General features: G+C 37.2%; 1 protein-coding gene across 1 annotated transcript in view; it reads left to right on the forward strand.

Annotated features, from left to right (window-relative positions):
* Nucleotides 1-4,634: 4,634 nt before the first annotated feature.
* The window catches only part of LOC112152911 (neuroepithelial cell-transforming gene 1 protein), an 8,387-nt gene continuing 2,498 nt past the window's right edge, over nucleotides 4,635-10,523 (forward strand). Inside the window, exons 1-11 of the mRNA XM_024282767.2 lie at nucleotides 4,635-4,962; nucleotides 5,945-6,011; nucleotides 6,235-6,294; nucleotides 6,836-6,943; nucleotides 8,115-8,273; nucleotides 8,363-8,425; nucleotides 8,509-8,605; nucleotides 8,682-8,758; nucleotides 8,834-9,091; nucleotides 9,171-9,341; nucleotides 9,431-9,617. Coding sequence (XP_024138535.1) covers nucleotides 4,814-4,962; nucleotides 5,945-6,011; nucleotides 6,235-6,294; nucleotides 6,836-6,943; nucleotides 8,115-8,273; nucleotides 8,363-8,425; nucleotides 8,509-8,605; nucleotides 8,682-8,758; nucleotides 8,834-9,091; nucleotides 9,171-9,341; nucleotides 9,431-9,617 — 1,396 coding nt within the window. The 5' untranslated portion in view covers nucleotides 4,635-4,813. The remainder of the gene's footprint in view (nucleotides 4,963-5,944; nucleotides 6,012-6,234; nucleotides 6,295-6,835; nucleotides 6,944-8,114; nucleotides 8,274-8,362; nucleotides 8,426-8,508; nucleotides 8,606-8,681; nucleotides 8,759-8,833; nucleotides 9,092-9,170; nucleotides 9,342-9,430; nucleotides 9,618-10,523) is intronic.

Genomic DNA, 10,523 nt, shown 5'->3' on the forward strand with positions numbered 1-10,523 from the left:
TCAACAACTCTTAGTTTGATCTTAAATGTTTTATTTTTTACAGTGAAGTTTTTTGCATCATAAAGATCTGGAATTTAGGTGGCCACAGTATAAGGCATTTCATTGGCTGAAATAAAACACAACATTACAGCAAAGGAGGTGGTGGAAGTCTCAGGATTTGTACTTAATCTGAATCCAGATTTAATCTCATTAAATCAGAGACAAATTCCCATGTATGCTAAATTATTTTAATGGGATATGAATTTTTGTGTCAAATTAATTATTTTTCAAACCCTCAGAAAATGTATCTCCAGGGTACTACAAATAGTACCACAATAATATATTAGATATTTGCTTTTTATATATATATTAATTATTTTTTTTCTTATTTTGACCTGAGATCTATATTTACTGTATTGCTCATTACACTTCCTGTATTTCTTATCCTATGAGCTGCTGCCAATATTTAAAAGCCTCTCAGCTTGTCATCTCCTGTGGAGCATGAGTCAGTGTTGTTCTGGGAATGAAAATATGCAGTTTGTTTTTGCAGGAAAAAAGATAAACAGAATTGAGCCCATAACAAGGAGCAACAACACAGGAGTTGATTCACCCTGCAGTGACTGTGTACCTATTTTTGTAGGGATAACACGAATGCTGTGTGGAGGGTTGAGGCATTAGTGCATTTAGGTAAACAGACTTGACAGAGTCAGGATGCAGAAGCTTCACTCAAAGGGTCTCTAGAGTTTAAATATATATATACTGTATATTGCATTTGTGTTGTCTTCGATCACTCTGCTTTTTTAAAATAAACATAACATGAAACAAGAAACTCTTTTTCTGAAGTGGTAGTATAGTTAAAAATGTAGATATTTGTATTCTTTTATGCGTCTTTATGTTTCATGTTGTTCTTTTTTGTACTATTTAAGGAGCTGCTGACACAGGTGGATGGAGCACCAGGAGACTCCCAGCTTTGCTGATGCCCCTCCAGAAATATCCCATTGAATTTTATAAGGTTCTCCTAAAGGATGTTCTGCACCTCTTCACAAGAGTACCGACTCTCACAACTCATTAATATCTTCTTTTTCTTTGGAATAAGCAGAAATTGTGTATTTGGCTTTCAAGTTTGTGAACTGATCTGCCCTCGGAATCTGATTTCATTTGGTGACATAGATGTTTGTAGTCTTTCTCTAGCACCACATGAATTCAGTGTTCTCATGGTGGACAAGCTTCATCTATCAACAGTTTAAAAGTAGATGTGTGTGACTGTTTCATCGAAAGACTTCTCACAGCTGCAGTATTTTTGTTCAAGTGCATTTTAGCCACAACAAGAAAAAGAAAGCATAAATCTTGTTCTGTTGTTGTTGAACTGGCTGCATGTGTTTTTGGACCAATTGGGAATTATTTTAACTTCAGGTTTTCATATTTAAGTCAGCTGCTCCTGTGTGGGGCTGCACAGATGGTGTAGTGTTTGCGTGGAGTTTACAGGTTCTCCTCATGCTTTCTCCATGCACTTTATCTTCCTCCTATTGCACAAAAATATGCTTCATAAGTTATTTGGGTAACACTTTAGATGAGGTGGTGCAAAATATTCAATATAATGTTGAAAAAGATGTTCATACATTTGCTAATCTTGTAAGTGGTTTATTAATATAGGGTTTGTAGACAATAGTCTCATTTTATGTGTTATTGAATCTTACTAAGTAATAAATCTTATTTGGCTTATTGTACTAATAAATGTCTTACTAACACCCTATAAACACATTATTTTTTCTTAATGTGTTAATAAAGCTTCTTAAGAAATCTTTTTATAAAGTGTTGCCATTATTTGGTATGTCTGAATGCACCATGTGGCCCTACAACAGACTGACCTATAGGGTGTACCCCACCTTCACCCAACAGTGGAAGATTCCAGCAACCCTGAGACCCCAAAAGGGATTCAGTCGGTTCTGAAGATGGAGTGTGCAGGATGAGCTGTGTATCAGGCATGTTCGCTGACCTGACACCTTTTTTAATGTCAATTTTTTACAAATTTTAAAAATTTTGTATAACTGTATTGGCAGATTCACTGTTTACTATCATTATTGTATGCAACATCAACATATGAAAGGATAAAAATGTTAGATGATTTTATACTTTTTGCAGGAAAGAAAATAACTTTTATCTGCCATCACTTTTAAAGAGATGTTTCTTTCCTTGAGAAACTGTTGAGTATGAGGGAGAAAAAAATGTTGTTTCTGTGTACTCAGATGTCAGATGTTCTATAGGGATTTTTACTTTACAACAAAGGGAAATTGTCTTAAATATGCACAAAATCCAAAACCTTTTCATAAATGTCCAAAAAAAATCCAGTTCAGTGACTCTATGGTAGAGTATCTGCTCTGAAACTGGAAGGTCGTGAGTTCAAATTCAGGCTTAGTCATACCAAAGACTCAATACTTGGGGGGTTAATCCACCAAACAGTTCCCGAGTAACTCACTAAATGCAACTCACCACTCTTTCAGGGATGGGTCAATGCGGAGGACACATTTCACACATCTAGGTGTGTAACTATTGGGATTTAAGCTTAAAAAAACCCAAATTTCAGTTGTTTGTTTGAGGGGATTTATTCCATTTGAAAAGAGTTTAGTTTAAGTGGATAATATTAGAATATCTTACAAGTATTTAGCATTTGGAAACCATTTCTGAACAATTTAAAACCCCATGAATTAACCTTTTATTTGTATGACAGCTACTGAAATTGTATTGTAAGTTCTTTCTTCCTTTTTTAAATGTTTTCTAATAAAGTTGACAACTGTGATGATTATGTCATGTGTTGTGAGCTGGTATATCGACCACATACCCTCAGAGTTTGGAGAAAACTCATAATATCCCAGGGGCAGAATTATGAGAAGAGAAATATTAAATATATATACTGAAAAAAATCATTTTCACTTTGAAATAGTACAAAGGTAACTAGCACAAATAGATAAACAAATTAAAGATTTTTATGTGTGATGGGGGTTAATTTAGTCATGAAAATAATTTCTACAGGTAATCTAACCTTTCTTGGTTACTTACAACCTTCTCTGTGTGATTAAAACCAGTCTGTGGTTCCAATCTTATGTGAACTTTAGCTGGAAAATAACATTTTGTTTCAAAAATAACAAAGCATAGAGACGGTTGAAGAACTAGAAGGGTGAGCTTCTCATGGAGAAAATCAAAGACTTGTTAGAACTGTTTTTTTAACATTTTTTAACAATAAAAAGTTGCGTTAGAAGAGCTGTGGGGTTGATAGGACAAGTTGCAGCAGAAAACACAGCTGAAAGCTCAGAATGAGACAAAGAGTCTGGCCTGGACCAAGAAACACCACAATCTGATCTGTGTGTAAGCATGGTGAAAAAACACAGCTGCTACACCAACTGCTAGAACATGAATAAATTCAACAAACTTTAGATCTTAAAATCAACTTTTAAAAATGTAACCTACAGAATTCAGCAATGTAAAGATTTAAAAGAACTTCCGTTTAAGTCCCACTCCAACTTTATATATTTTTTCTATTGTAATTTTTTCCCAGTGGTTTTTTATTATTATTATTCAGTTTTATCCAAAATAATAATTTAAAAAAAATGTCATTTTATAAGACATGTTTTCTGCAGCACAGCAGGAGCTCATTAGAAATTTGCCTCTGACTTGTGTTGGCCCAGAAGTTAGCCTCAGCTAATTTCCCATCAACACTCTGTTTACTTCTCTCCTACAAGCTTAAAGCACCTCACAAGCCCAAGGCAATATTAGCCTAAAAAAAATTGACAAGCAATATCAGAGGTATCCAACCGCTCAGTTTTTAGGCCTGGTGGTAGATGAGGAAGATGAAGACGTCCATGGATCTATTTGTCTGCAAGTAGATGCTTCAGAATTTTTGGAAAACTTTAGCCCTGTCATAGTAGTTTCTGCGTCACAAACTCAAGCTTTTTCTAACTACTCGTGATTTATCATGAGTTGAATAAAGAAATACTCATAAACACAACTTTACTCTAAAACTTTTTTATTAATGTCATCCAACATGAGAAAAATGCTACAAAAACGAATTAAAGACACCAAAATCATAATTTTCCTCTGAGTGGGTCCTGAGCTGTTTTTTTTTTCTATAAGTATTTCCTAATTTTTCATAATTATTTTGATTTTTTTTAGAAAACAAGTTTACTGCCCTCTAAGCTGCTGTTTTTGTCCATCTCAGAGAGCCACTTGCTCTGATGTTTTTTTCAAAATAATGACCCTAAATACCCCCAACTATGGCAAAACCATCTGAGGATAAAAGAACAAGATGGATAATGTGAATAAATACAGTCAAAGCAAATCAGCCAACAACTGACAAGCATTTTTTTTTAGTTTTCCAGATGTCTTGAAAAGAAAACCCGAAGAGTTTCTATTTTTTTACAGTAAAAACTCACATAAACAAGTGTTACATTTGTAGATAGATAGATGTATTTTGCTGCAAAGTCACTCTACGAGTCAACTAAGATTAGTAGTTTATGTGTCAAAGATAAAATAGACTCCTGTATCTTCTTCAGAGTCAATCTTTTGTATTTCTATCAACCAGGAAGTGCTCGGTTTGATTCTGGGTCTTTCACGCATACGCCCCTCCCACATGCCGTTTGGCCTCTCCTGATTGGTCAATTTCCAATAATCCGCCATATTCAAACTTCCGCTGTGGTGTGTGGACTGTTGTCATCGATCTTTTTTACTTTCTGTTTTTTTAACCCATAAAACCAATTAATTAAGTTAGCTTTAAACCCATTTCTGCAATAATTTTTGATTAAAACTCAAATTAGTTTGTTTTAGAACGAAGACTACCGGAATGGGGGACGACATTGACGATATTTGCCCGAGGACGGTGGACAACAATAAGCGCACACTCCGCAGAATGTCAACGAGAACGTCTACTACGAGTATCATCAGCGCTGCTGAGTCCTCTCCTCCTAAACCCCAGAGAAGCAACTCAAAGAAGTACGTCGATGTGGAACATTAAAATGTCTCTGTTGATCGAACTTTGCGGTATAATTTAACCCAAACAATAGATTTACAACGAGAAAGACGACATGGCTCGGAGTAGAGCATTAACTAATGATGCGTTCAAGTACACCTCGAAAATTAAGTCTGATATTTAAACTTTTTACCCTTTTAGCTTTGCAGTTTTGCTATCTTAGCTTTTTTGGGTTGATGAAGAGTGATATACCCCAAACAAAAAATGTGTCACAGTTTCTGTTTACTATGACTAGTAAATAATAGTTTTATTATTATTATTATAATGTCCTTGTTTTCTTTTTCTTTTTTTTCTTTTTGGTATTTGTACCAAATGTCTCGGCAGCAGAATATAGTGCATTTTATGTGATAATTAAAATGATTGAAATCGTTTTTTTCTTAATTAAATGTACACATTTACATAATATTTCATTGTTTATTACTTTTTATTATTCTAAAATTGTTTTTCTTCAATTTTAATTCCCACTCATGATCATTCAATTAAACTGTAGTTGGAAGGGATTTCATAGCAGCCCATAAACACAATAAGAATCACATATATTTGTATTTTCACATGCAAACATTCAAAAGCCCATTAAACAGCAGATACGATTTACAAAAATATTATTTTTGATTTAGCTATTTTTGGACATTAGGCATGAAATTCTCCAAAACTCCATGTATGTCCTTATCAGTATAAATCAGGCTTGTGCTTCTCATGTGATCAGCACCAGCACTGTGTGTAGCTCTTTGACAGCACCCTCAGAATTACAAAAGCATTAGAGCTTTTGTAATTTTCAAAATAAAATCAATCACTCATCATTTCAACTGAAAAACAATAGGATATAACAGGAAATAGTATTTATGATTCAATCAGATTGATTTTATGCCATACTATGAACCACTAACAGCAGTAAAATAACACATCAAACTTCTTTTCTTCATCCATTTGTCTTGGATCCTGAAGACCTCCGCTTCAGAGAGGCAGCTCCTTCACATTTCTCACACCAGGAACTCCATGGGACTTCACTCTGGTGAGTTCACGATACAACACCACCACAGTTTTGACCACAACCTTCACCGTATCTGCAAATCGGATGACCATGATTCAATGACAATGCTACGAAACAAACATAGAATCACCATACATATTCAATTTTTTGGGCAATTTTTCTGAATAAATATGCATCTATTTCTATAGCGTGGGCATTTCTTTTTCTCAAAAGTAACCAGTGTCTTTTTGCTATACTCCTGCAGAAAAGAAAGCGCAAAGAGAAAGACGATGACACCGTCAGTCTGTCCAGCTTTGACCTCAAGGTGAGATCTCTTGTCTACCGCAGGTCTAGCAAACACCTGTGAATGTATCCTTGCAGAAGACTTTAATCTCTCTGCATGACTCAGGTCCTCACCACACAGAGCTGTGAGTGTTAGAAGTGTGTGAGCGCAGGATAATCAGACACAACCACTCATGATGGAGGATCTGGCCACATGTGTCCCTAAGCATGCTTGGTGGCTTTATCATTTATCTGATGATAGATTTAGACAGTATAGAAGCTAATTCTAGCACAATATGAAAAAGCCGCAAAAAAATATCTTTTGAGCCATTTTAAAAGTATTTCCAGTGATCTTTTAATTATGTTGTTTTTAGCCAAAATGTAAAAACGTGCTGTTTCTGCAGAGCAGCAGTAGTTCATTAGATGTGTTGGATAAAGTACTCAGAAATGCAATTTTAAGCTTAATTTTCTTTATATATGTCCTCCATCATCAGAAAAAATACTACAAGAACATCAATTTCATAGTAGTGGGTCTTTACAAATGATTCATATGGATCAAACCTGTACTTCACTCTGTATTTCAGGAGCCCAGTAGTAAGCGTGTTCGACCGCTGGCCAAAGTTTCATCCCTTGTTAATCTGATGTCTCCTTCAAAGAACGGAGCAGTACGGCGGTTCGGTCAGACCATTCAGGTACACTCTAAACCAAGGGGGTCTAAAACTCAATTTACCTTGGGGCCACTGAAGGTGGAGTCTGACTGAGGCTGGGCCGTATGGAGTTCCATTTGTGCCAAAAATATGTTTTTCACCCACTGTCTATGTATACTGAACAAGTTTATTGAACGTTTGTTCACGTCAAAGTACTACTAAGAAATATCTTCTGCGTGTCCTGCAGAATGACAGGAGCTAACAACGGTAGCAACTGTTGCTAAGGACTTTTTTAAGAACCAGATCCAATGACAATAGCAAATGCAAAGTTTTGAACATAAAGCAAGCTAAAACATCACAAAGCAAATACAAAGCTATCATCAAAGAAGCGTGTTCATGCAGAAGATATTGCTTTGTAGGCATTGAACTTTCGCATTAAAATATCGACTGTGGGGCTGCAAATGGCCTGCGGGCCGCCAATTTGAGACCCGTGCTCTAAACCAAGGGTATCCAAACTTTTGTACAGTGAAAATGCTTGAGGGTCAAACCCATCGGCCTGACATTCCTTGGAAAATATAATAACATTAAATCCAAATGAATTATGAATTAACATTTTATTGCAATTGGATACATATTATCTCTTCAAATAGAAAATAAATACATTTAAATAAGCTTGTTACCAAAATAACTGTCAATATGTCAGTTTTTCACACCGATATTTCCCAGTTAGCTTGTTGTAGATAGCATGTGTTGTTTGATATTCCCTTTTGAAATTGAACTCTTTGAAAGCAGCCACGATCTCTTGGCCAATTAGGCATATTTCACTCATAAACAGGCCAATTTCTACTTGTTCTTGAAACCATGGCCCTCACTCTCAACTTTTCCATTTTGTTAACAGTTGATGTTTTAGAAATGAGCAAGAAAGTGTTACAGAAGTTTACAGCGGATTGAAATGTAACTTAGCCAACCACAACCAAGAAATCGTCCACCTACATTTTGGAACATGAAAGGAGCCTGCACGCTATTGGAAAATTGAACGTGGGCCGCATTCGGCCCATGGGCCGCACTTTGGACATGCCTGTCTGTGTCAAACCTACATTTTAAGACAAACATGAGGGTTTACACTTTAAAGTTTACACTCTAAAGTTTACACTCTAAACCCTCATTATTGTCTTAGAATGTAGGTTTTTGTGGTAAAATGTTCCCTTTTTTCCAGTCATTACGCGCTGATACCAAGTCACCGGGGACAACGCTGAAAGCCAACAGCAAATCAGGTCCAACCCCCACCAAACGCAGAAACAGCACCTTGTGGTCGGAGACGCTGGACGTCCACCAGAAGAGCACCTTCTCCACCAAGGAGATCAAGAGACAGGAGGTTGTTCAGTTCAGGTTCAGTTAGGAGCCATCTTTGAACAAAGCTGACAAATAACTCCTTTTGTGGTTTTTATGTTTTCTTTTTTTTAGGCAATTTATGAACTTTTCAGGGGGGAGCAGGACCTCATCGAGGATCTTCAGCTTGCACGAAAGGCAGGAAAACAAAACACCCAGAATCACACAACAAAAGCTGTTTTTGCACCTTTTTTGTTGACTTTTTGTGGTCTTCGGTTCAGGCATACCATGACCCCATGCTGAAACTCTCCATCATGACGGAGGAGGAGCTAGCTCACATTTTTGGTGACCTGGATGCTTACATCCCTTTACATGAGGGTAAATGGAAAACCAATTTTCCACCTTTAGCTTTTATGAAACCCCGTTTGATGCTAACTCCTGTGTTCACCTGCAGACTTATTGATTAAGCTGACAGAGGAAACTGGCTCAGATGGGACCGTAGCTCAGATTGGACAAATAGTAATAAACTGGGTGAGTGTGCATGGACATTTTTAACTAAATTAGTATTGATTATAGTGTTTTAAAAACTCTGACTTGTCTTCCCAGCTGCCCGGTTTGAACGCATATAGAAACTACTGCAGCAACCAGCTGGCAGCCAAAGCCCTGCTGGACCAGAAGAAGCAGGACAGACGGGTCCAGGACTTCCTGCAGCGCTGTCTGGAGTCCCCCTTCAGCAGGAAGTTGGACCTTTGGAGCTTCCTCGACATTCCGCGTTCACGCCTGGTGAAATATCCCCTGTTGCTGCGAGAAATCCTCCGACATACTCCTCCGGATCACCCTGATGTGACCAGCCTGGAGAAAGCGGTACGTTGTTCTACCGTTTTTCCTTCTTTTTGAATGATCTTACGTCTTAGTTATCAATGTTTATCATCATGTAATCTAGATCACAATAATCCAGGAGATTCTGTCCGACATCAACATGAGAAAAGGAGAGTCTGAATGCCAGTATTACATAGATAAGCTGGAGTTTCTGGATGAGAAGCAGCGAGACCCTCTCATTGACGACTGCAAGACCCTGTTGTGTCACGGCGAGCTGCGCACAAAGAGTGGTTCCGTACGGTGTTTTCCTATTATCTCATGATTTCTATGAAAAAAAAAACATTTATTTTGCTAAATTCTATTCCCTTCATTTCCTATTTTCAGAGGCTACACGTGTTTCTCTTCTCTGAGCTGCTGGTTCTGACCCGACCAGTGACCCGCAACGACAGGAGCTGCTTCCAGGTGTACCGCCGGCCCATTCCTGTGAAAGATCTGGCTCTGGAGGACCTGCAGGATGGAGAGATCCGCATGGGGGGGTCCTTCAGAGGGGCCTTCACCAACGGAGAAAAGGGTGAGCTTCACCTGTACCTATAATGCCCTTTTTTTCCCCTAAATGTTTACCTGACAAAATGGGCTTCTACAGTGTGTCAAAGATTCTTCACAAAGTTCTGTCTTTAAAATAAGAGAATAAATTAGGTTTTAGAAGATATAATTGTAAGTAAAGTTTACTTAAAATAAAGTTTACATTCTACATCGACTGTAGGGAACTTAACTTTTTAGACCGTGGAAGTGCCCGACCTATTAGAGGACAACATGATAATAACCTTCAAAGTAATAAAAAAATAGCATTGAAGTATGTCTTTGTTTCTTCCATGATTAAGTACAGCTGCACAAACCAAGGCCAAAGTTTCCACGGATGATTCCTTAGTAATAATAAGCAACTTTAAAATTGTTCTGTTGTTCATACATTTCCACTCCAGTGACAATAATCTTTTTGATGTTTTTAGTATGTTCTTTTGCCATTTTTCCCATGATGGAGGACATTTATTAAGAAAATTAACATTGAGATTGCATTTGTAACTATTTCTTTATGAATAATGATAATATATGCAGATGCTTGGCTGATCCGAAAGTGACTCAAGGATGCTGTACAAAAGAGAAATAAAAAAATAAAAGGAGTAAAATGGAAATGATGGTGGAAAAAACTAGGAATATGGTAGTTAAACAGACGGGTTTAATTGTAGAAAGGCAGTCTGTTCCTAATGCCAGATGGAAGTGAGTTCTAGAGTTTGTGCAGCTGAAAGCTCTGACCCCCATGGCGCTGAGTCAGGCAGCAGAAACAGTCAGGAGCAGAGAAGATGCTGATCTAAGGGAGTGTTGTAATGTGTACCAAATTGAAGAGGTACAGAGGGGCTTTAAAAGTATGTTGGAGGATTTTGAAGTTTATTCGGGATTGAGTATAGGCGCGATGTGATTG

The sequence above is a fragment of the Oryzias melastigma genome, linkage group LG6 (assembly GCF_002922805.2).
Source record: "Oryzias melastigma strain HK-1 linkage group LG6, ASM292280v2, whole genome shotgun sequence".
NCBI classification, from domain to species: Eukaryota; Metazoa; Chordata; class Actinopteri; order Beloniformes; family Adrianichthyidae; genus Oryzias; species Oryzias melastigma.